Here is a 26,363-nt window from a genome sequence, read left to right on the forward strand (position 1 = left end):
CCTAATCCCACTTCTGAAGTATTCGTCTGCACTACAAATTCCTGTGTGAAATCTGGGGTGATTAAGACTGAGCTATTACACAGGGCTGTCTTTAGGTTCTGGAAAGCTTTCTCAGCTTCTGGGGACCAAGTTACCCCTGTGGACTTCCCCTCCTTGGTAAGATCTGTAAGGGGAGCGGCCAACGTAGCAAAATTGGGGACAAACCTTCTGTAGTAGCCTACTAACACCAAAAAAGCCCTGACCTGTTTTTTTTTATTAAGGGGGTCTTGGCCAACTTTGGATTGCCTGGAATTTTGTGACTTGAGGTTTTACTACCCCCTGCCAATAATGTAGCCTAAATACCGGACCTCCTCTAATCCCACAGCACACTTCATAGGACTGGCCATCAGACCCTCACAAAGGAGGGCGTTAACAATAGCCTGCACTTTAGGTAAGTGGCTCTCCCAGTCTGCACTAAAAATTACCACGTCATCTAAATACGCAGTTGCATAGGCTTGGTGGGGTTTAAGGATGCGATCCATCATCCGCTGAAAAGTTGCCGGGGCCCCAAGTAGGCCAAATGGCATCCTCTTTTACTGCCAGTGCCCTTTAGGGGTGGAAAAGGCTGTCTTCTCTTTCGCACGTTCTGTAAGTGGTATTTGCCAATACCCCTTCGTAAGGTCCAGGGTGGTGATATAAAGAGCATGTCCTAAACGCTCAATTAGCTCATCTACCCTGGGCATTGGATAAGCATCACATTTTGATACCTCATTCAGCTTTCGGAAGTCATTACAAAATCGGATGCTTCCATCCGGCTTGAGAATAAGGACGATTGGACTTCACTACTCACTATGGGATTTTTCTATCACATCAAGCTCCAACATCCTCCTTATTTCCTCTGAGACTACTTGGCACTGAGCCTCTGGGATGCGATAAGGTTTAACTTCCACCCCTGGCTCGGTCACACTAGCATCCCTTATTACTGAAGTTACCCTTGGAAGATCAGAGAAGAACTCCCTATTTCTTAGTAGAAATTCCTTGGTCTCTTGTTTCTGGCTTACAGACAGGGCCTCAGTGATCTCTAGCCCAGGCACGGTAGAAGGACCTGCGGTAGTCATCGCCAAGTGTGCGTGGACCATAAGGGATTCTCTCTTTCCAGGACTTCAATAGATTGACATGGTAGATTTGGTAGGGCTTCCTTTTGCCAGGCTGATGTGCTCTATAGTTAACTTCCCCCACCTGTTCTACACCCTTGTATGGCCCTTGCCATTTCACCAGAAATTTTCTTTCCACCGTAGGTATCAGCACAAGAACTCTGTCACTGGGGTTAAAGGTTTGGATCTTGTCTGAACGATTATAGACTCTAGCCTGAGCCTGTTGCAAGTGGGATTTAACAATGGGCATGACTTTTCAAATCCAGTCTTGCAATCGAGCAATATGTTCCACTACACTTGTTTCCAAGTCTCTTTTGCTATATCTAATAAGCCTCTTGGATGTCGGCCATACAGCAACTCGAAAGGGGAAAAGCCGGTGGAGGCTTGGGGTACCTCCCTTATAGCAAACATAAGATAGATCAAGAGGCAGTCCCAGTCCCTACCATCTACCGCTACCACTCGCTTACATTCCTTTCAGCGTTTTGTTGAACCTTTCCACTAGACCTGTCTGTGGGTGGTACACAGAAGTGCGTAAGTGATTCATTTTAAACAATTTACACAACTCTTTAGTAACCTTTGACATGAAGGGCATGCCCTGGTCAGTTAACAGCTCCCTAGGAATACCCACACATGAAAACATAAGAGAAAGCTCTTTAGCAATACTTTTAGCTAAGGGGTTCCTTAACAAGATTGCCTCTGGGTACCGGGTGGCATAGTCCAAGACAACCAGGATATACTGGTGCCCCCTAGCGGACTTAACCAAGGGACCTACGATATCCATGACAGTCCTGTCAAAGGGCACCTTAATGATGGGTAAAGGTACCAATGGACTCCAGAAATGTGAGACCGGAGCGGTGAGCTGACAAACTGGTCAAGACTCACAGTACAATTTTACCTCTTTGTGTAAGCCTGGCCAATAAAACTGTTTCAATACTCTCTCCTTAGTTGTATCCACCCCCAGATGTCCCCCAAGAACATGAGAATGTGCCAGGTACCATGCATCTATGAGGTTGAGGTACTAGCAGCCATTCCAGTCTCTCTCCTCAAATTTCATCGACCCCATTTACCACTTTTACCTGTTCCCTTGCCCTAGCTAAAGTGGGGTCCCTAAGCTGGGCCATGCCAAACTTTTCTCGGGTCGTGGGCAGGTCCAGCAGGTCTAACTCCAGAGGGGGGTTCTTTGTGTCACCTGCAAGGACCTCCAAGGGAAAATTTGCAGACTCATTCTCTTTATTTTGCCCCTCCAGCGCGGCCAGTAGGAATCTATTCCAGCTGGGGGCCCTGCTCCCTGGGCATTTCCCCATAAATCCCAGAAAAAGGGAAGTCTCATCCGAGGACAGTGTTATACATGAGATTTGGGACTACTCCGACCTCATGGTCAGTGGTGCCACAGGGAGAATCGATAGACGCAATGGCCGTGGGGTAGCACTTGGTATCCCCATGAATACAAACAATGCCCATTAGCTGTCACTGCAACTTTTCAGGGTTCATGAGACTGGCATGCACTAGCGTTACTAGACTGTCAGAATCCATCAAGGCAGTCATCTGGCAACCGTCCACTTTAATGACACAAATCTGTTCCTCAGTGCCGCCTGGCTGTTGTGGGGTGCCTCCTTGTGTAGCAACTAAAGAGCTTTGCTGGGTCATACTGTAATCCATAGATTCCTGAATTAGCAGACAACTGGGCGTCAGGTGTCTGGTTCTTGGCAATGCCAGCACACTATAGGCCCCCGGTACTGGTGGGTCTCCCTTTGGTGATTAAGCCTCTTCATACCTTGTGCCTCAGGAACCTCAATTGCATTTAGCTCCTTTTTCCTCCACTTTAGGGCAGGATCACCTTTTCCCGGGTTGGTGGGCTTCTGTCTCTAGAAGGATTCTTTGGGTACTACCCCCCCCCCAAAGAAAATCCTCAGTACACAAGTACTGCTCCACGAGGGCCACCAACTCATTGGCATCTTTAGGATCAGCTCTCCCGACAAACCGCTGTATAGAGGTTGGAAGGGCTCTCACAAAGCACTATGACTCTCGCCACAATTTGGGTTGGAGTGGCAACCTCTGGCTGTAACCACATCCATGTAAGGTGACTGAGGTCATAAATCTGGGACCTTGTAGGTTGGTCCACCTTAAATTGCCAAGCATGGACGCGCAGAGCTCTCACAGCCATTGTTACGCCAAGGTGGGCCAGAATCTAATTTTTCAGAGTTTTATATTGCCGGGCCTCAGCAGCATTCAGATCAAAATAGGCATTCTGTGGGTCCCCGGACAAAAAAGGGGGCAAGGACCTCAGCCCTTCACCCTTTGCTACCCTCTCGAAAACCGTGAGGAAAGCCTCCACGTCATCCTCGGCCGTCATTTTCTGTAGTGCAGCCTGCACTCGCTTGCATAAATCTGCAACATTGTCCACACGTAGGACCTTGTCAGTCAGGGACTGTACCTGACTCTGTATGAGCTTATTGAACTACTCCTGCTCCTGCATGGCCACTTGGGTCGCAGTCATCAACAAGTGGTTAGTTTCTTGTTGGTCTGTGCGTGCTTGTACGAGCTGTTTGATTAGTTCCTCCATTTTCTTAACAATATACTGGTACCAGTGAATAAAAAAAAAAAAAAATCTTCCTTTCTTTATCGTACATCACAGGACACAGAGCCATAGTGATAACTATATGGAATATAGCCACCTTTAGGTGATGGACACTGGCACGCCAGTGTCTAAAGGTGTTGGACACGGTTAAAGATTTTTTTTTTTAAGAGCTCCACTGGAGCAATCCTTGCTGGACGAACAAGCTAACAAGCCAGATCCATTCAAAGTGCCATTTAAAGGCTAAAGTGAATGGTACCCGGGCCTCGTCACCAAAAGATACAAGCTTTTGTCTGTAATGCCTCTCTTGGAGGGCTTGACCCTGGGACACAGTTCTTTGGTTATTTTTAAAATGCCAATGCCTTTCTGGCAGGGTGCTATACAGGCCCAGGGGAGTGGAAATCCCTTTTAAGGAACCCGTCCCTGAAGGTCTTTTGACCAGCCCGGCGTGATTGGTGAAAATTGGATCTGTTGGTTGCCAACAGAATCCTGCGGCGGGGATAAGGTAAGTGAAGGTCCTAAGGGAACTTGGTTTGCTTAGGATTCTTCTTTGAGCAAAAAATATTATTTTTCTGTCATTTTTAAAGATCACCACTAGATGGCATAGGGAGATACTTCTCCACAATAGCCAGGTCTCCCTGTGTACGCTGCTGGGTCTGTAAAGGAAAAGGTATTTTTCATTACCTCTAAGAGCTTGTCCCTGGACGGCCGCTGCCACTGGGATGAAGGACAGGGGGCTTGTTGGATATAAAAGCAGCATCTTCTCTCTAGTCCGGTTGGTGGGCGGTCTGGTGTTCCTACCCTGCTGGGTGTGCCCCCAGAGGGAAATGCTTTTACAGCCATCCCTGATGGCTTGGAAGTGGCACTCGTTTCTTCCCGTGCCTTTGCCGAGATCCCGAGCGGCGTTATGCGCGAGTGGGAATCTTGTTTTAAAATTTCAGAAGCATTCCAGTGGCGGGATGAGGGGCGTGGCTTAGCGCGAAGCCAGTGCGTGAGTTGTCACATTTTCAATACTCGGCAGCGCACGGCGGCTCAGTCCTTAGAAGGCTTCAGTTAGGAAAAGGACTGACTGACGGAGGGACACAGCAGCAACTTGGGTGGCATTTGGTGATGTATACAGGCATTCTGAATGACATTTATTTGCTCAAGTTTCAGGCTGACCATTATTAGCAGCTTTTATTGCTGAACTTAGGATCAGCAGTGGATGTGCTTGGCTTTGTAGCACCTCTGTTTTTTTTGCTCTGCACTATGCCTCCTAAAAAAGTGGTTTCAACCTCTGCAAAGAAGGTTAAAGTGGATGTAAACCCAATGTCATCCTTTCTAAACTACTGCCATAGGTGTTATCTATAAGGATATACATGCCTCCTGCATGTATCTTTACCTGTCAAATGTCTCCCCTCTGTTATTAGACCTGAAAAAACTGCATATTCTGTGGGTGGGTCTGTTGTCTGGAGCTCGGTGGGTGGAGTTGTGATGTCAGTAGACTCCTCGCCCACCTCTACACTCCCCTGTGTATTTCTAACACTGAACTTCTGCTATGATCTCTAACATCCAGTGAAAAGACAGGAAAGTAACCACATGACTTCAGCATGCCAAATCATGCTGAGGTGTGGAACAGCCAATCCTTGCAGAGCTGCTGAAGAAAGGAATGGGGGAGGGAATTAAAAAATACTGCATGTGTCTTAGGTTAGTGCACGAGATGTAAATCACCTGTCACTCACAGCAAGGGGGAGTATTTGACAAAGTTTTTCTCAGTTTGTCAAGAATTATCTCACTGAACAATAAAAGAGGATTGCTCAGAGATGGATTAACTCCGTGTGGCAAGACTGGGCTCAAATAATAGAAAATCTTATACTCAACAGTATGATTAAAAAAAAAAAAAAAAAAAATTTCGGGTTTACATCCACTTTAAGGCTTCCCCATCAGGCGCTGAGGATCCCGGTCATGCCTCCATAGTACCTTCCTCTCCAGACAGACAAGAGGTGGCTATCCAGGATGAGCCATTGGTCTTCTCTGGTGCAGCAGCTGTTTCCAATCCTCCAGCCCCTGTTTAGGTTACTGAGGATTCCTTATCCTCAGCTTTGGTTGGGTTGAAACAGAGGTTAGCAGCTTTAATCGCATCCTCTTCCCAGGATGGGAAGAAATCCCCTGTCAAAAGAGCAGCAGTGGCCGGAGGAGGAGTTACCCTCAGGGGACCAGGAAGAGGGGCAATCTATTGATTCCTCTTCAGAAGAATCAACTGTAGAAGAACCTTTCTCAGCCTCGCAATCTGAGAAATTGCTTGGACAAGCCCTTACAGAAATAGTCCGCTCTGCATTCAAGTTGCTCTTGACGGGGGGGGCGTGGCTTGGTGATGGTGCTGTGAGGCTGTTTGGGAGCTCCGTGCAGCGTTCGGGTGGTGAGCCTTTACCAGCATGCAGACCTCGCTGTTCTTTCGTGTCCGCGGTAGACAGAGCTCCAGGGACACCAAGCGCACACAGAGTCATGGACATTTCTGTGTAATTCTTAAGGAATTCGGCGGCCCCGGACCCCAAGATGGCGCCACCACGCACTAATACCGCTGGCACACAGAAGAAAGCGGGCAAGGCGATGCCTAATACAGTACGGGAGGCACAGCAACCGTCCGATCGACCGGATTCACCGATCCTGTCTCCGGATATCTCGGGGGCCGACTTCACCCCAATCTTGCAGGATGTCAGCATACAGGAACAGCTGTCTGCGGCTGCATGGGGAGGGACATTATCTTCCTCCTTCCTACCAAGCAGGACATTGCAGAGTCGGCAGCATCAGTAGTAAGTACCCTCTCCAGAGAGATTCATGATCTTAAGCAAAGAATAAATTCTGTGGACTCGCGGGTAACTGCGGTTGAGACCTCCTCATGTGTCTTGGAATCTAGAATGGCGGCACTGGAGGAGACGCAGACCAATTACCAAAGTCACTTAATTATGCTACAGCTCTCTGTCGACGATGGGGAAAACCGTAATCTCAGAAATAATATCAGGCTGCGTGGTCTTCCAGAAGCCACCTCTGGGGTTGATCTTAGAGCCACAGTCAAGGCCATTTTTAGCCGCCCGTTGGACAAACTGCCCACGGCAGAGCTGGAGTTAGACCGGGTACACAGAGTACAGGGACCGGGGGGGGGGGGGGCGCATCTTCTCCGAGAGATGTCCTGGCCAGGGTCCATTTCCATTTTTATACAGTCAAAGAGGAAATAATACGGCAAGCATGGACAAAGGGCCCGGTGGACTTTGATGGCACATCTGTACGTCTATTTCCGGATATCTCACGACTTACTCTCAGGATGAGAGGTGTGCTACGTCCATTACGGGAAGCCATTAGGAATGCAGGGGCCACGTACAGATGGGACCACCCTTTTTATCTTGCAGTCCTCAAAGGGAACGACTCCTTCATCCTGCGCTGGCCTGACCAGCTTCCAGATCTTTTCGCCTTCCTGGAAATTCCGGAGGTACCCATCCCAGACTGGCTGGATTTCCCAATCACAACTGGTAATACCCAGCCTGCATCTCTGAGACCCAGAAGACGACTACAGTGTTCCAGACAAAGAGTCGACTCCGGCAGCGCATTGACTTCACCCGAACTTTAATTGAAACTGGTTTACCGGGTGGCCTTTGGGATGAGACGACCGCGGCTCCGCTGTCTCTGGAATGGGACAGATACTAGGTATCTTTTGTCCCCTTAAACCGGGCCAAGGGCTTGTTAACCAAGTGGATGGCCTGTTCAGCTCTGAACCTTTAGAACATCCTTCGTGCTAGGTTTTTTCTTCACATAGACAAAAGGTCCGATTTGCCTTGTTCTGTTCTGGGGCTGGACGGGGACTGACTTGCTACATCCCCCCCCCCCACCCCATCACTACTTCCCAGATGTTTTGCTTTTTGTTTTCTCCTGGCAGGTGACTTGGGCGTGTGGCGGGTTATCCCCGGAAGGTTATGGAACACCGTGTTCTGTGTTTTGAGTTTTTTGCTTTATTTGTTATGTTCTGTTCCACTGAGTTTACATTCAGGCCGATAGTGATTGCATGAGATACATATCAGATGGGGCAAATAGCCACTCAGTTACCCTTTTGGGCCAATACCCTGGCTTGAGTGAGGTACTCCCTAACTGTTATCCACACTTGAGGTCCCAGTCTAGCGTTTTCCCATCACGGGTTCCCACCCGACAGCACGTCTCCCACTGCTTTACAGGGTCAGTCTTCCATTTCCCGCATATAGGCCGTGCATACTTGCGCCAGGCTCTGTATAGCCAACACTAGAGCACCCTTTACATTTTCTCTCTTTATTTTTCAGTCTTTGGTGCTTTTTTCCGCTCTCCTTTACTTTCTTGCTCTCCCCTTTACTCTCTCTTTCCTGCCCCCTCCCTACCCCCCCCTTTTTTTTCCCAATCGTACTCCCGAGTGCGTGCAAGCTGCATGGCACCTTCTGTGATGACTGTTCCATGTCATTCCGATCAGGGGATTAAATTTACTTCCCTCAATGTTTGGGTTCTGGCCATGCCTGAGAAGCGATCTAGACTTCTCTCTGATCTCAAAAAACTTCGCACTCAGGTGGCGTTCTTGCAGGAGATCCACTTTAATCAACAGGCAGTCCCCAGGCTTTGTAATTGAGACTTTCCCAGTGCATACCATGCACCCTCCCCTTTGTCGAAGTCCAAGAGTGTCAGTATTTTGATTGCAAAGTTGGTCCCATGGACCCTCCTAGAGGAACATGCACACCCCCAGGGCCGATACTTGCTCCTAAAAGGGAAAATCAGAAATACCACAGTGACCCTGGTAAACGTTTATTTTCCAAACTCAGACCACCTTGCCTTCTTGCGGTCTCTAACCCCAATTTTATTGGAATTCCGTGAGGGTATCTCTCTGTTGGGTGGGGATTTTGATTTTGCACAGGAGCCGTTACTTGACATCTCGAGAGGGGCGTCTCACCTTTCCTTCTCCTATCTCAAAAAACTAAAAGCAGAATTGTGCAGTTTGAATCTGGTCGATCCGTGGAGAATTATGCACCCAGAGGATAGGGACTACACCTATTTTTCTTCTGTGTACCACACATACTCAAGAATTGACTTCTTCTTAATTCAGCATAAGGACTTACCTCTTGTTGCCTCCTCCCGGATTGATTTCATATCTGACCACGCCCCAACCCACGTGACCCCGAGTTAGGAAGCTGCTCCCCTAACTCCCCCGACTTGGAAACTCGAATCTTTGCTACAAATCCCCAAAGTACATAGTGAGTTAGAGAAAATTCTCTCAAACTATTTCTCTGAAAACGCTGACCCGTCACTGAGCCCGATGATCATATGGGAAGCGCATAAATGTGTGGTACGGGGCGAGTTGATATGGATAGCGGCTTTAAAGAAGCTGGAAAGATCTAGTCAGATTGATTCGTTAATATCTCAGATGCGCTCTCTCGAGCTACTACACAAACTACGTTGGCAGAAGTTCATCTCAAGGCCCTACTGAAGGTCAGAGAGGAGCTGAAAGATCTGCTCTACCAAAAGACTGCTCAAAGCTTGGCCTGGGCGAGACGCTCTCTATTTGAATTATCGAATAAACCGAGTTCAATGCTTGCTAGAGCTTTACGTGGTCCGAGGAAGCGCACCTTCATCCCATGTATTACAACTAGACAGGGGACCAAAGTACATATCTCTAAGGATATAGCAGGAGAATTTTGCGACTTTTATCAGAAATTGTATAACCTGCACCCAGGGGAGTCCGCTGAGACCATAGCAGCCAAGACGAAGTCAGCTAGTGAATACATCGAAGCCTCTGGCATGCCCACACTACAGGAGGAAGTACAAGACTCCTTAGAGTCTGAGATTACAGATGAGGAATTCCATGTAGCCTTAGCTCAAACAAAACCACGGAAGGCCCCCGGGGCCTGATGGTTTCACTCTGGCTTACTACCATACCTTTGCGACCTCTCTGATGTCACATTTCCTGACAGCCTACAACACCCTGAAAGGGGATAGTTCCATGCCAGTGGATTCATTGAGAGCTTATATATCTCTTATACCCAAAGAAGGGAAAGACCTGTCCCAGTGTGGAAATTACCGTCCAATTGCGCTCCTCAATATAGACTTAAAGCTCTTTTCAAAAATTTTGTCAAATCGACTTTTACCGCATATCCCAAAATGAATACATTTAGACCAGGCGGGTTTCGTGCCGATGAGAGAAGCAAGGGACAACACTGTCAGGGTCTTCAATCTTATCCACACACTCTTCTCCACCAGAAGGTCTTTTCTCTTGGTTTCAGAAGCAGAAAAGGCCTTCGACAGGGTGGCCTGGCATTTTATGCGGACCACACTGGACCACATTGGATTAGGCCCCAATATGCTTAGATGGATTCTATCGCTTTATTCCACCCCATCGGCGGCTGTACCAGTAAATGACTGGCGCTCTGACTTTTTCACAATTGCGAACGGGACGCGACAGGGTTGCCCCCTGTCTCCCCTGATTTTTATTCTGACCCTTGAGCTTTTCTGTGCTACATAAGAGATGACCCTAAGATCACGGGTGTGCAGAAACCCTCAGGGCACCATAAAATTGCAGCCTATGCCGATGACGTGATCTTTTTCATCTCCAACCCACGTGTTTTGCTTCCCAATATTCTAGCGGCTCTACGGGTGTATGGCGAATTGTCAAATGTTAAGGTCAATTGTGCCAAGTCTGCAGTGCTGAATATAACGGTCCCTGACTCTGAAGCCCATAGCATGCGCACATCTTTTGCGTTTCACTGGGCAGACAAATCAATACGATATCTGGGCATTGACATCACTCTGGACCTGGCACACCTGTATCCTTCCAATTTTCAACCCCTGCTACATAGAGTGAAAACTTACCTTCGCAACTGGCACTCCCTGACCTTGACGTGGTTCAGGCGGTGTAACGCCCTGAAGATGACGGTTCTCCAGAGGATTTTGTATAAACTCCAAGCTATGCCAATCTGCGTTCCCTTGATATTTTTCAAAGTCTTCGGGCGATAATTAGAGATTTTATCTGGGCCCATAAGTCACCTAGGCTTAAAATGCAATTATTATCTATGCCGAAGGAGAAAGGGGGCATAGGTATCCCGATTTCTTCAAGTACTACAGGGCAGTGCACCTCTCGAGGGTCGTAGACTGGCATTGTAATAAGGTTTCCAAACAGTGGGTGGGGATGGAGATTGAGGATGCATCCATTCCTCTTTTGACGTCACCATGGCTCACTTCCACTCCTCCAGAAGACATGAAAAACCATCCCCTGATTGCCGCTACCCTCACAGTAGTCAGGTTGACCTTTCGCAATACAGGTCTCTCATCGTTACCTTCCCCTATGACTCCTGTCATAGGAAATCCTGACTTTATACCCGGTCTTACCAGCAGAAGGATGAGACAGCTGATCCCATCAGGGAAATATCGCCTGGTTGATGTTTGGCCACGGGTGGGGCTCCCCTCGCTGTCAGCTATTTCTAGACTCATAGACCCACCATTAGATAATGTAAGCACCAACCAACTCGGACATTTCTTGCAGTCTCTGCAGAAGGCACCATATACCCCACTTGATCTCACCCCCTTTGAATCATTATGCAGTGCAGGGGAACCTTCTCGAAATAAGCTTTCTCCGCTATATAGCTACTTGACAACTCAAACTGATGAAACGGCCCTGACAATTGTTCGCCAATGGAAAAAGGACTTAGGGACTCAGTTTTCACCACGGCAGGTGGGAAAAAGCCTAATTTTGGCACACAAGTCCTCCATTGCGAACCAATACCAGGCAATTGGGTACAAAATTGTATCCCGATGGTATAGAGTTCCCTATATACTTCACAAGATGGATGGAGCCTCTCCTGATAAGTGCTGGCGATGTAATGTGGAAGTTGGTACGATTCTCCACATTTTTTGGTCCTGCCCTGTACTGGGAGGTAACAACAACCATCAAAAACTTGACCTCAGTGGAATTGAAAGGTAACCCGGCCGCATGTCTCCTACACCTGACAGAGAGACCCATTCAGAAATATAAAAAGACACTTACAATGCAACTTCTCAATGCAGCAAGGGTGTGTATCCCTGCGTTGGGGAGGCAACCTCAACCACCAACTAGGGTCCTGTGGTACTCCAAAGTCAATTGTATTCTCCGTATGGAGGAATTGGCAGCTACCCTCCATAATACGGAAGAACAATTCAGAGACAAGTGGAGGCCCTGGAGACATTTCACATGCACAGATGTGTACCTGCAGGAGGTGGCTCACTCCAAAGCCCAATTGAGTTAATTTATCCAAAGCACTGAGCATTGTACTGGGACGTCTGTTAATTTTGTGGGAGTACAATACCACCCCCCCCTTTTTTTTTTCCCCTTTCCTCCCCCTCCCTCCTCCTTCTTTTTTTTCTCTTGTTAAAGCTATGTTTCTGCACCTCAGCCGTTGTTACGGCTGTTATACAATCGTAGTGAGTATAAAAAATTTAAAGATTTTTCAGTGTTTGTTAGTTAATGTAATAGTATTAGATTCACTCACTTAATTGCTGAATCTTCAATGTTTGGTTAGCATGGTAAATGTCCTTAGGGGCACGTTAGGTCTCCTGGTTTTAATGTTTATAAATGTTACCGTATAGGCACAGTAATTCATAAATGTCAACAATTGTTCTTTCAAGTCTTGTTTTGGGCTTCTCGGAATATACCGACCAAATGTATGTATGTATATGAAATGTCGTGACTTGCTGTATTTAAGGAACTTTGCCATAAATAATAAAGGAATTAAAAAAAAAAAAAGTTGCCCTTGACAGTCAGCCGAAAGGCCTATTTCTTCACTAGGTTTGCTAAAACCCCCACATACTCTTCACACCTTTCCGGTTCATCCATTGCTGGAACAGCTTATACATGCTGATTGGGTTCACCCAGATAAGCATTTTTTCCCTCCTCTCTATCCTATGGAAGAGAAATTTACCAGGAAATGGAGTATTCTGGTAGTGGGTGCTGCTATATCCTCTGTGAATAAAAACTTGACTTGTCCTGTAGACAATGCTCAGATGTTGAGGGATCCAACAGATAAGAGACTAGAGTCTTTACTCAAGACATTTCTTTTTCCATGGCAGGTGCGTTAACTTAACCGGCGATTGCAGCAATAGGCATCTGCCAATCCCTAAAAGACCAGCTGAAGCAGGTTCTTAGAGATATTCCAGTTCAGCAGGCCCGGGATTTAGCTGAATTACCTAGGGAGCTGTGTTTTGCAATTGATGCTATTAAAAATTCTATTCATCAGGCTTCTCACCTTACTCTCCTATTGGTGCATATGTGTAGAATCTTATGGCTGAAAAACTGGTCAGCCGAGGCGCCATGCAAAAAACTCTTGGCTAGATTTCCGTTTCACAGTGAACGGCTTTTTGGGGGATGACTTGGATAAATATATCCAAAAAATCTCAAGTGGGAAAAGTACCTTGTTACCAGTTAAATGAAAGTATAAGTGTCCCTCGTTCAAACAAGCTTCCTCTCTAGGGCCAGGGGCAACTGCCTCCCGGCAGTCGCGACGGCCTCCGCCATCGGGTTCAAGAGGTAAAGCTCAAGGTCATGCCCAGGGACAAAAGATGCCCCGAGGGAGGAAACATACAAAACAGAATTCTAAAGCCTCCTTATGAAAGGGCGCCCCCGCTCACTCGGGTGGGGGAAAGGCTTTTGCAATTTGCAAAGGTGTGGCAGGAAGAGATTTAGGACAACTGGGTCACTTCCACTCTCGGTTACAAACTAGAGTTGCGAGAATTTCCAGTGCCTCGTTTTTTTAGGTCAAACGTTCCCAAATATCCAGGGAAAAGGCAGTCCCTCTTCCTGGTATTAGACAAGCTATTGTCTCGGGGTGATCATGGAGATCCCCGTAAAAGAGCAGGGTCTGGGGTTTTATTCAAACCTTTTCACGGTGCCAAAACCAAATGGAGGTGTCAGGCCCATTTTAGACCTCAAGGGGTTAAATCAGTACCTGAATATTTGCTTATTTCACATGGAGTCAATCCGGTCAGTAGTTTCCACCCTACAAGGGGGGAAACTTCTGGCATCAATCGACATCAAGGATGCATATCTGCATGTGCCTATTTTTCCCGCTCACCAGAAATTTCTGTGATTGAAGGTAGAAGGGCGCCATTTTCAGTTTGTAGCCTTACCTTTCGGCCTAGCTACTGCACCCCGGGTTTTTACAAAGGTTCTGGCCCCACCTTTGGCCAGACTAAGAACTCAGGGCATCTATATTAACCCATCGTTTTTCACGTTTCTCCCTTGCCCACACCACCACTCCTGATAAAACCACTGCATAGTAATATTTTTTAACATCAGGGAACTGCTAAACCCCCTTGCTTTTTTGCCACTGTCTCAGAACTTCAAATGAGATTCTAGGATTTTTATTTTGCGAAATAAATTTCATTAGTATAGATTTTAGTGTTTTAAAATAATAGTGCGGTAGTGCTATGAGCAACATTTGAAACTTATATGTAATCTTCGGGAGAAGAACCATCTTGAGCATATTGATACGCCCTATCCAGGAGAGGGGCCTTAATGACATTTTTTTAATTTTGTTTTTGATTTTGTCTAGTAGAGGGATATAATTTACTTTATATATTTTTTTTTGAGAGAAGTTGCTAACTTTACCCCTAGATATTTTAAACCCTCCTTCTTCCATGGAAACTGAAAATCCTTTTGCAGGCTCTGTTGTTCCTGTTTAAAATCTCAGACTTATTAAGGTTTATTTTAAAATTTGAAAGTTCTCCATATTGTTTTAGGGTTTTAAGTAAGTTTGGTAATGTAATCCTAGGGTTAGATATGTAAAATAATACATTGTCGGCAAATGCTGCCAGTTTGTGTTCATCGTCCCCAATTTTAATACCCCCTATGTCTACATTAGCCCATATCGTTGCGAGGAGTGGTTCTAAGGATAGTACAAAAAGTAACGGGGAGAGGGGACACCCCTGTCTCGTCCCATTTTTTATTTCAAAGGGGGTAGATGACTCTCTGTTAATTTTAATAACCGCGATCAAATGTTTATATAGAACTTGGATCCACTGGATCATTCTAGGGCCCAGTCCTATGAATTCCAGTGTTATTATGAGTCCCCAGTCTACCCTGTCGAAGGCTTTTTCAGCGTTTATCAACAGAAATAAACCTGGGGACCCACTATTCTTTATTTTCTGGAGGAGGAGTAAAGTTCTCACTCCATTGTCTCTCCCCTCCCTCCCCGGGATAAATCCAACCTGGTCCGGGTGTACGAGTTCATTCATCAGATCTTTTATCCTAGTAGATAAAATTTTTACATAAAGTTTCATGTCAACATTTAGGAGGGATATTGGACTGTAGCTTGAGCAGAGTGTTCCGTCTTTCCCCTCCTTCAAGATGACTGTTATTGAGGCTAACAGGGCCTCTCTACTTATGTCATATTCCACACCCAGTCCATTCATGTATTGACAAAGCCTTGGTATTAAAATACCCTTGAAAGTTTTCAGATAACTCGTTGTGAACCTGTCTGGTCCAGGGCTTTTCCCCAGGGCAGAATCCTGTAATGCTTTATTAATTTCTTCTTGGGTTATAGGTTTAATATAATTTCATACAAATAATTTGTGTGAAGCATGGTTAAATAGCTCAATATGGAATCCCGCTCAACACATTACTGGGAGCTAAAATGCACGAGATTACACAAAATGCACTTAAAATTTGGGACTTGGTCCATAAATAAAGCAAATGGAAATATAAGTCACCTTTAAATTTTTTTGAAAGACAATGATTACTTTGCACCAGGGAAAAGGACAATTGGTGGGAATTGGATAAAAAGGGATAATGCACAATTAAGGGATATAACCAAGAAAGGGAAAATAAGCACGTTCTCTGAGTTACAACAAAACACGGATCTACTGCTGATTAATGAATGGCGCTACCTCCAGTTAAAGCATTTCGTAGAAAATCTGCCTCAACCAATAAAAACAGTAGAAGAATTAATGCCATTTGAGCGGCTGTGTATAGCTGGAAACACAAAAAGGGATATTTCTCGGCTTTATAAAATGCTATTGGCAAATGATGAACTGAAGGTACCGCCATTCTTAATAAAATGGGGAAAAGAATTAGGGTCACTTGAGTACAAACACAAGATTGTGAAGATTTTGAATTTAACACATAATTCCGCCATAGACATTAAGACGGCTGAAATGAATTATAAATGTTTGACAAGGTGGTATGCTACCCCTGACAAACAAAGTAAATTTCAACCGGAGAAATCACATGAGTGCTGGAGAGGGTGTAAGGACATTGAAACGATGGCCCACCTGTGGTGGAACTGTCCCAGAATCAAAAAATATTGGAAAGAAACTTTACAACTGATAACAGAAATTACTGGTAAAGTGGTTCCCGAGGACCCATGGATATGTCTATTCCATGGAATAGAGGGCTCAGTGAAGCAATATAGGGAATCAATAACCCCTCATTTCTTGAATGCGGCAAAAAGCCTTATACCAAAAAAATGGCAGGAGGATGGAAGCCCCACAATGCGGGATTGGGTCAGTGCTATAGAAGGAACATACGAAATGGAAGGCCTGAGATATAGTGGGTTGGAAGCAAGAGAGGGGATAATGGATAAGTGGGATTGTTGTCAGGAGTTCAAGAAGACGTGGAGATATGTGGAGGTTATGACTAGTGGAGATTAGGGAGAAAGTAGCTAAAGACACAACCAAATTGTTTGGACTGAGTGAGAGGAGGGGGGGGGTTAAATGTATTGTAAGGTGACAACTGTGTTGTGCAGTTTGTGTTATTCTTTTGTACCGTATATACTCGAGTATAAGTCAAATTTTTCAGCCCCTTTTTTTGGGCTGAAAGTGCCCCCTTCGACTTATACTCGAGTCACCGCCATCTGCCTACATGATCAGCGTGTCATGCAGGCAGACGGCGGCCAGCGTGTGCTACATAGTCGGCAGCAGCTCTCACTGTTCAAAAGCCACGCCTCCTCGTCTGTGATAGGCAGTCAGTGTACAGCCTATCACGGACATTCTCTCATCCTCGTCCGTGGTATGCGGATGAGAGAACGTCCGTGATAGGCTGACTGCTGGGAAATGGAGTTTTCTGCCTATCATGGACGAGGAGGAGGCGCAGCTTTTGAACAGTGAATGGCCGCCGCACATGCTGATCGGTGCAGAGCGGCACACGGAGGATGCACACACACACATATACACACAGGTACATATACACATGACACATGCACACATACGCAGGACACAGGTACATATACACATGCACATATACACAGGTACATAGACACAGGTACATACACAGGTACATATACACATGACACATGCACATATACACAGGACACAGGTACATGACACATGCACATATACACAGGACACAGGTGCATGACACATGCACATATACACAGGACACAGGTGCATGACACATGCACATATACACAGGACACAGGTACATGACACATGCACATATACACAGGACACAGGTACATGACATGCACATATACACAGGACACAGGTACATGACACATGCACATATACACAGGACACAGGTACATGACACATGCACATATACACAGGACACAGGTACATGACATATACACAGGACACAGGGAGGCATGCAGCTGCAGATGGGCATTGTTGACCCTCTTTTTCCACTTACAGTAGCTGCATGTCTCGCCCTCGTCTTATACTCGGGTCAATAAGTTTTTCCCATTTTTTTTGTGGTAAATTAGGGCCTCGACTTATACTCGGATCGACTTATACTAGAGTATATACGGTATATTGAAATGTGATTTGATAAAATAAAAGAAATAATTAAAAAAAAAAAAGAACTCAGGGCATAACATTTATAGTATACCTAGACGACTTGTTACTAGTAGACTGGTCGGTAGCCTGCTTAGACCAAAGTGTGGTCAGCACAGTCAACTACCTGGAATCCCTAGGTTGGATTCTCAACCTAGAAAAATCTTCCTTAAAGCCATTATCAGCGCTTTAAGGGATTTGGTTCAGGTGGTCAGGACAAAGAAGAATCCCTCCGTTCGCCTTTGCATGAGATGGTGGTCTCATTCGAAGCTGTTCCTTATGCCCAGTTTCATTTGAGACTGTTGCAAAACAGTATACTAACTGCCTGGAACAAAACGGTCCAAGCTCTAGATTTCCCAATCTTTACTCCAAAGGTACATCAGAGCCTTAGTTGGTGGTGCATGACCAAAAATCTGCAAAAGGGGAAACCCTTCATACCAGTTACCTGGAAGGTGGTAACAGATGCCAGACTCTCAGGTTGGGGAGCATTCCTGGAAGAGGCCTCTGTCCAAGGAAAATGGTCCACAACCGAGAAAACCTTGCCCATCAACATTTTAGAGATTCGGGCAGCACGCTTGGCTCTGGACGCCTGGACGTTCAGGTTGCAGAATTGTCCTGTAAGGGTCCAATCTGACAATGTCACAGCAGTAGCTTATAATAATCACCAGGGGGGCACCAGGAGTCATGCAGCCCAGAGGGAGGTAAATCATATCCTAGCCTGGGCAGAAAAACATGTACCTTGCCTATCCGCAATCTTCATTCCAGGAATAGAGAATTGGCAGACGGACTTCTTAAGTCGCCAGCAGTTGTTCCTGGGGGAATGGTCTCTGCACCCCGACATTTTCCGGGCTCTATGCCAAAGATGGGGGACCCCGGACGTAGATCCATTGGCATCCAGGTTCAACAAAAAACTGGACAACTTTGTGTCAAGGACAAGAGATCCTCTCGCTTGCGGGTCAGATGCGTTGGTGACCACGTGGAATCGGTTTTCACTGATTTATGCATTCCCCTCTGTTCAGCTGCTACCTCGTCTTCTTCGCAGAATCAGACAAGAAGGGAAGCCGGTGATTCTTGTAGCCCCGACATGGCCCAGAAGATCTTGGTATGCGGAGATCATAAGGATGGCAGTGGGGGGACCCATGGACCCTCCCAACACGTCCAGACCTGCTCTCCCAGGGACCAGTATTTCACCCTACCTTACAAACGCTAACGGTTTGGCTATTGAAACCCACATTCTGAAGAATAGGGGTCTTTCAGGGTCAGTGCTATCTACCCTGATTAATGCTAGGAAACCAGCTTCCAGAGTCATATATGATAGAGTCTGGAGAGCATATGTTGCTTGGTGTGAATCCAAAGGTTGGCATCCTAGAAAGTATGTCATAGGCAGAATTTTGGCTTTTCTGCAATTAGGAGTAGAAATTAAGCTGGCCTTAAGTATTATCAAGGGTCAGCTTTTGACCTGATCGATATTGTTTCAGAGACCACTTGCTTCTCATTCCTTGGTCAAGACTTTTATACAGGGGGTGACTTGGCTTAAACCGCCAATTAGGTCACCATTATGTCCTTGGGATTTGAACTTGGTATTGTCAGTATTGCAGAAACAGCCATTTGAGCCAATACGATCTATTCCCTTTGGTCCTTTTGACAAGGAAATAAGTATTTCTGATTGCAATATCCTCTGCAAGAAGGGTATCAGAATTAGCTGCTCTTTCATGTAAAGAGCCATATTTAATTATCCACAAGGATAAGGTGGCGTTGCAGCCTCATCCAGTTTTCTTGCCTAAAGTAGTGTCAGATTTTCATCTGAACCAGGATATTATCCTTCCTTCATTTTTTCCAGAACCTTATTCGGGGCTTGAGAAGTCACTACATTCCCTTAATGCAGTGAGAGCAATTAAAGTCTATTTAAAGGCAACTGCTCAGGTTCAGAAAACAGATGTTTTGTTTGTTTTGCCAGGCGGTCCTAAGAAAGGACTGGCAGCATCAAAAACTACTGTTTCTAGATGGGTTATGCAAATTATCATTCAGGCTTATGGTTTTAAAGGGAGGACCACCCTTTAAGATCAAAGCACACTCGACCAGAGCAGTTTGTGCTTCTTGGGCAGTGCGTCACCAGGCCTCTAAGGCTCAGATTTGCAAGGCTGTAACGTGATCTTCAGTCCATACGTTCACTAGATTCTATCAAGTGGATGTGAAAAGACATGAGGATACCGCCTTCGGGCGCAGTGTGCTGCAGGCTGCAGTATAGGTCCTCAAGTCTGATGGCATCCTACTTATTTGTGTCTCCCTCCCCTCAGTGGGCATTGCTTTGGGACATCCCATATAGTTATCACTATGTCTCTGTGTCCCGTGATGTACGATAAAGAAAATAGGATTTTTATAACAGCTTACCTGTAAAATCCTTATCTTGAAGTACATCACGGGACACAGAGATGATCCCTCCCCCCTCTTTGAGATATATGTATATTGCTTGGCTACAAAACTGAGGTGCTCCCAGTGTGGGAGGGGTTATATAGGGAGGCAACTTCCTGTCTTGAGTGTGCCAGTGTCCATCACCTAAAGGTGGCTATATACCCATGTAGTTATCACTATGACTCTGTGTCCTGTTATGTACTTCAAGAAAAGGATTTTACAGGTAAGCTGTTATAAAAATACTATTTTTTTTTTTTTTTTTTAAATGCTGCTGCAAGAGGTACAGTCTCTGGATGTTGTGCCCGCTCCAAGCCACCAGTTGTAGGGGATCAGACTCAATGCAGGGACAAACTCAGTTTCTTTAGGAAAACATGTTTAATCAACAGGATATTCCCAAACAGTAGAAAAAGGGCATTTTGCCATCAATCAAAAAAAAAAAAACTTCTGCTCTACCGAGCCTCACTGTGTCTGTAGTCTGACCAGTCCTTGGTTTTGTAGTAAGTGTCCTTACAAACGCAAATACTTTGTATCCAAAGTCAGGGATAAGCAGCCATGCTCCTAGTTGCCTCCTCACATGGAGACACACACTCTCTCTGAGAGCTAGGACCAGCTGCCTTAATCAAGACCTGAAAAGAAACCATTAAACTGCAGTCCACAGACTTGGGAATCTGTCCCACCCAGATCTCTGACTCCCAATAAAACCAGCCCCGGAACGGACTTTACCAATGCAGGTTAAAGAACTATCCTTCTTTACCCTGAAGTCTTTGCTGGTATTATCTTAGCTTGCAAATCTAAGAATCCGTGGAGGAACATATATCCCATCAATCACTTTTCCTGTAATTTTAACCTATTTTACAGGCACCCCACTACAGGTGTCTCCACAAAGAGAATCTGCTGTTGATGGTCACTCGCTGGGACGCAGGCTATGCACTGACTTTCCATATTCGGAGGAGAGCACATTGAAGAGGCAGGAAAAGACTCATAGTGTGTATCATTTAAACGCCGTTGAGTTTAATAAAAATTGCACTTACAACAATGGGAGCACGGCTGCCTGCAGTACGATTGTGCCCTAAATGCCACACCACTAGCTCCTTGTCCGTTGTGTTTCCCCCAAATGGGCATCAACTGGGATTGGAGGCTCTCCAAAGAAATACATAATTTTTTTTTCTTCAAAATTTTCAGTCTTTTTCCGTTTATTTAGCAAAAAATAAAAAACCTAGTGGTTATTAAATACTACCAAAAGAAAGCTATTTCTGTGAACAAAATGATTAAAAATCTTGTTTGGGTACAGTGATGAATGACCGGGCAATTGTCATTGAAAGTTTGACAGGGCTGAAAATTGACCTGGGCAGAAAGGGGGTAAAAGTGCCTGGTATTGAAGTGGTTAATGTCTCTCTTTCTGCACCACCCATCACGATCTCACGGTATGGATACATGCAAACAATAAAAAATCCTAGTGCTCTTTGTATTGTGGAAGGTGAGGTAAAAATATGCTGGGTCCTACTCACATTATAGCATTAACCTTTACTACTCATTCAATTTATTGTATCGGGTATATGTACTAGCTGCTCACCTTCAGTGGACCTCACTAGTTATATCAAGGTTTAAAAAGGCTTAAGTTGTTCCGTCCACATCCAACCTCCTTCACTTCCTCCTCTGCTCTGCTTCCCATATACATGACCGCATGCAAACAGAAACGGAACCAATAGTGTAATCCACTATAAAAACTTTATTACAAATCTATTAAGAATTCCACTCATATAAACAGAGCACCGACAGTGCTATCTTATACGCATAAGCAAATTTCATCCATAAAAGCAACCTGTCCATGTTAAGACATCAGGAGCAAATATATCTTATGGCTCCTGTAGTGTGGCTCTGCCTCTATATGCATTACGCCAAACGGGCTTCCTCAGTAGGTCCTGCATGTATCCATACCCATGAGGGGGGGATTGTGACAGGCGGTGGAGGAGTTAAGCCGGGTACACATGGGCAGAATGTCGGGAGACAACAACCAGTTTGGCTGACCTCTGTTGGACGAGCATGCTGGAAAACCAGCATCTGACCGATTCCCAATCGGCACACTCAGCCAATGGCAGAGAGCGCTGTTCAGAGTGTTCTGGCGGGGGGCTGTCCCCCTGTCAGAACACAACAGTTCAGCGGGGGGAGATCGCTGAACGAACCTCACATGGTTAGTATAGTGGTGTCAGTTTTTCTTTTCGTTCAACCCAAGGGGTTGAACGAAAAAAAAAAAAACGAATAGTGTGTACCAGGCTTTATCTTGTGGCTCATAGAATACATGCATTTATGACCTTGATGAAAATTAAGGTCCGCTAAGGGAGGTGAACACATATCAAAAGATAAGGCGTTGAGGAAGATTGCATGTATTATTGGCATTGCAAGAGAATATAGATCAAGGAAGCACTTTTTTTATGTAATATGATGAAGTAACTGACAGTAAAACTATCATAGCACTGAAAAATGGCCTGATAATGAAGGGGTGCCCAAACTGATTGTGTAAAGGAAGAAAAACGGCCACACACCAGGAAATAAAAACAGTTTCTTTATTGTAGACAATCCATTAAAAGTCAAGTAATGCCAGACACACACGACCCATGGCGGATCAGCAAACGTCTTCACTTTAATGGATTGTCTACAATAAAGAAGCTGTTTTATTCCCTGGAACTGCGGCTGTTTTTCTTCCTTTACACATTTATCCATCAAACACGTTTTTTATTGAAAATATAGTAAACATGTATACATTCATGCATTTCTTGTATCAAAAAAAAACAAAACTACAAGCAATACAATGTATAATAACAGGCAATTCGCTATGTCTACCCCCAAATTATATGTATTATGATACGTTATTTTTTTTTATAAATCACCAATGATATTTGATAAGAAAAAGGAAAAAAAACAAAAAAAAAAAACATTCCAGATACTGTGCACACCGTGTCATTCCATTAAACGCTTCTCCCTTAATTTTATATGTCACATACAGGTTTCAGGTGTTTTAAGCCACTTGTCCCAAATTTTTGCATACTTTGTAGGACACCCTCTATGTGAATATGTGAGTTTCTTATAGGGTAATACTGTATTTACTTCTGTAACCCAGTGTGCAAGCTCTGGCGGATCAGGCCTCATCCAAAGTCTGGCTATAACTTTTCTTGCAGAGAAGAGCGTTTCCTGAAGAAATATCTTTTGGAATTTGTTGATCTCTGTATTTGGGAAAATTCCTAAGATACACAATTTGGGTTGTAGTGTGATAGGAGAGCCCATTGTGCCATGCAGGAATCTCACCACTTGGGTCCAGAAGGCCTGAATCTTTGGGCACTGCCAGATTAAGTGAAAGAATGTGCCTATTGCTTGATTGCACATTATACATGTTATAGACTGATTCTGTTTATATCTAGAAATTCTATATGGTGTGAGGTAGGATCTATGTAATATGAAAATCTGGGTCAACCTATCCGATAATTTAGGGGATACCAGTTTGCAAGCATCAAGAGCATCACTCCATTCATCATCCTCCATATTGCCCACCTCCACCTCCCTCTCCCACCTAGGTTTCAGTGCATATGCAATTTTGGTTGCTGTCGGTGTTGTCAACATAATGTAAAATTGGGAGATCAATTTTTTGGGGTCTGGGTATTTTATTGATTCTTCCTTTACACATTTACAGATGTGGCTGCTGACCAGGCAGGCAACCAGGATTTTACTGCAGCATAGGATCTCGCAGTTTACTCCTGAAGTGGTGCATTCATAGTCTACCAAACTGATTGTGTGTATCCTGCATTATTTAACCACTTGCTGACTGCTATAGGGCAGCAGCTGTGCTCTGGATCACATATATACTGTGTGTGTGTGTATATATATATATATATATATATATATATATATATATATATGTGTGTGTGATCCTGCATTTCTGTCTGCAGGGGGCGTGCCACTTCTGCTGTAATTATTCACAGCAAAGCTGATCTACGAGTGTCCGGTACTCAATGCCCACCGATCATCAGGCAGAAACTCAGAAGGGAGCTCTGCCTATGTAAACAAGGCAGCTTTCCATACTAACAGGGGAGGAACTGATACATTTTGAGTTCCTGCAAATTGTCCGCCGCAATATAAGGCGCTGATCGCCACCATTACTAGAATACAATCCCAGTATGTATTACATAGTTTGTAGATGCTATAACATTCGTGTAAACCAATCAATATATGCTTATTGGGATTTTTTACCAACATGTAGCAGAATACATATTGGCCTACATTTATGAAGAAATGTGATTCCATTTTTTTTTTGATTGGATATGTTTTATATCCCAAAATAAAAAAATGTGTTTTTTTTTTTTTTTCAAAATTGTCGGTCTTTATAGCACAAAAAAATGTAAAATACAGTGGTAATCAAATACCACTGAAAGAAAGATCTATTTGTGAGGAAAAAATGACATTAATTGTATTTAGGTACAGTGTTGAATGACTGCGCAGTTGTCAGTTAAAGTAACACAGTGCCGTATTTCAAAAAGTGGCCTGGTCATGGGGGGGGTAAATCTTCTAGAGATCAAGTGGTTAAACAAAAGTCAATTGTTTGCTACATTTGTTTTTCTCTAATTTGTTTTCTTTCTCTCTTCTTTTTTTTTTTTTTTTTTTTGTAGGTTCTCAGACCAGGAGTTCTGTGGTTTCTAAGAAATTTGAATGATCCAGATTTTAACCCAGTCCAAGAAATGATTCATTTACCAATTTATAGACATCTCAGGAGATTTATCTTATCAGTGGTAAAGTTCAAATTGCAATTTTTACACAATGTCACGTAAAAAGTACTAATTTTCTAACCTCATTTTTTTGTTAATGTCTGGTATTTGCCTCCCTCCTGTTTAAAGTGGTTTATTAATGGGAATACAGTGCTGAAGCTTACTGATACATAATAAGTTTGCACCAAATGGAGCCTACCAGTACTGGGACAAGGAAAAACAGGAAGTTGAGCCGTGTTTTTACTGCCCCCACCCCCCTCTTTCCAAGCTTCAAAGGTGGCTGTATCCTTTATACATGCTTAGCAAAAAATTGGCCCCCATCATGTTTGACAGGTAGTACTGCCTGAACATGATCCATGTAAGTGAATGGGGCTGAGCTGCAACAGCCCTCATGCAGTGCGTGCAGTTTTAGCACAGTGGTGCAAAACTCCTAGAGTGTTAAAGCAGGTGATGAGAAGGAAACATAATATGTCCTCACTGCCTGTAAAATGTCCTCTGAAAAGCAATTCAATGCAAATTTTTCTTCAGAGGGCTACTAGAATTGTAAACTAGCCCTAAGGCTCCATTCACAAATTTGCAGTTGTGATGGAGCGTGTGAGTTTTTGTGCAGCATGTATAGGGCAGCCCATTCATTTCAGTAGGATGCTCTACATGTGAAAAACGCACAAAATAAAATTTTTAAAAATTGTGCTGCAAAAAAGTAGTATGCAAATGAGTGCAAAAGCAAGTGCATGAGTGTTCCATTAAGAGTTTATGGCGCAGCCGGATGCCTGCAAAAATGTGTGATTGCACATTCCTGCAACGCACACATGTCAACCTAGGGGCTAAAAGGCTAAGGGGGTCTGGGCAGGAGGGGGTCTGGGGCTGAGTTGTCTCCTCTCCCCTTATATTTACTGATAACACACAGTGAAGAGGTAGCTTCTTTTTCCCCTCTCCAGTCATGTAACATGGCACCTACAGAATCTCACAAAAGTAGTATGCACCTCACATTTTTGTAAATATTTTATTATACCTTTTCATGCGACAACACTGAATAAACTGCACTTTGCTACAATGTAAAGTAGTGAGTGTACAGCTTGTATAACAGTGTAAATTTGCTGTCCACTCAAAATAACTTAACACACAGCTATTACCTAGTTACAGACCAGCCGCCACAGTGAACTGTGGCAGGTTGGCTCCCCTGCGCAAATCACCGTCCTTGTATGTTGAGCGCATATGCAGCGATCTGTGGCCTTGCCCATTTGCTAGTGGGGGAGTCACCCGCGATCGCTCCAGAGACAGGCAGAATGGGGATTTGTCAGTGTAAATATACAGTTGCAATAAAAAGTATGTGAACCCTTTTGGAATGATATGGATTTCTGCACAAATTGGTCATAAAATGTGATCTGATTTTCATCTAAGTCACAACAATAGACAATCACAGTCTGCTTAAACTAATAACACACAAAGAATTAAATGTTACCATGTTTTTCTTGAACACACCATGTAAACATTCACAGTGCAGGTGGAAAAAGTATGTGAACCCTTGGATTTAATAACTGGTTGAACCTCCTTTGGCAGCAATAACTTCAACCAAACGTTTCCTGTAGTTGCAGATCAGATGTGTACAATGGTCAGGAGTAATTGACCATTCCCCATTTACAGAACTGTTTCAGTTCAGCAATATTCTTGGGATGTCTGGTGTGAATCGCTTTCTTGAGGTCATGCCACAGC

The 26,363-nt window shown here is 44.5% G+C and overlaps 1 protein-coding gene across 4 annotated transcripts in view; it reads left to right on the forward strand.

Moving 5' to 3' along the window:
• The window catches only part of MARCHF6 (membrane associated ring-CH-type finger 6), a 1,314,422-nt gene that overhangs the window by 818,217 nt on the left and 469,842 nt on the right, over window positions 1-26,363 (forward strand). For all 4 annotated transcript variants that reach the window (XR_012244456.1, XM_073630743.1, XM_073630744.1 and 1 more), the window contains one exon: window positions 24,555-24,674. Coding sequence is in view for 3 of the 4 variants with exons in the window: in XM_073630743.1 (XP_073486844.1) it covers window positions 24,555-24,674 (120 nt within the window). In the remaining variant the exon portion in view is untranslated. The remainder of the gene's footprint in view (window positions 1-24,554; window positions 24,675-26,363) is intronic.

This window comes from Aquarana catesbeiana, linkage group LG05, assembly GCF_042186555.1.
Source record: "Aquarana catesbeiana isolate 2022-GZ linkage group LG05, ASM4218655v1, whole genome shotgun sequence".
NCBI lineage: Eukaryota > Metazoa > Chordata > Amphibia > Anura > Ranidae > Aquarana > Aquarana catesbeiana.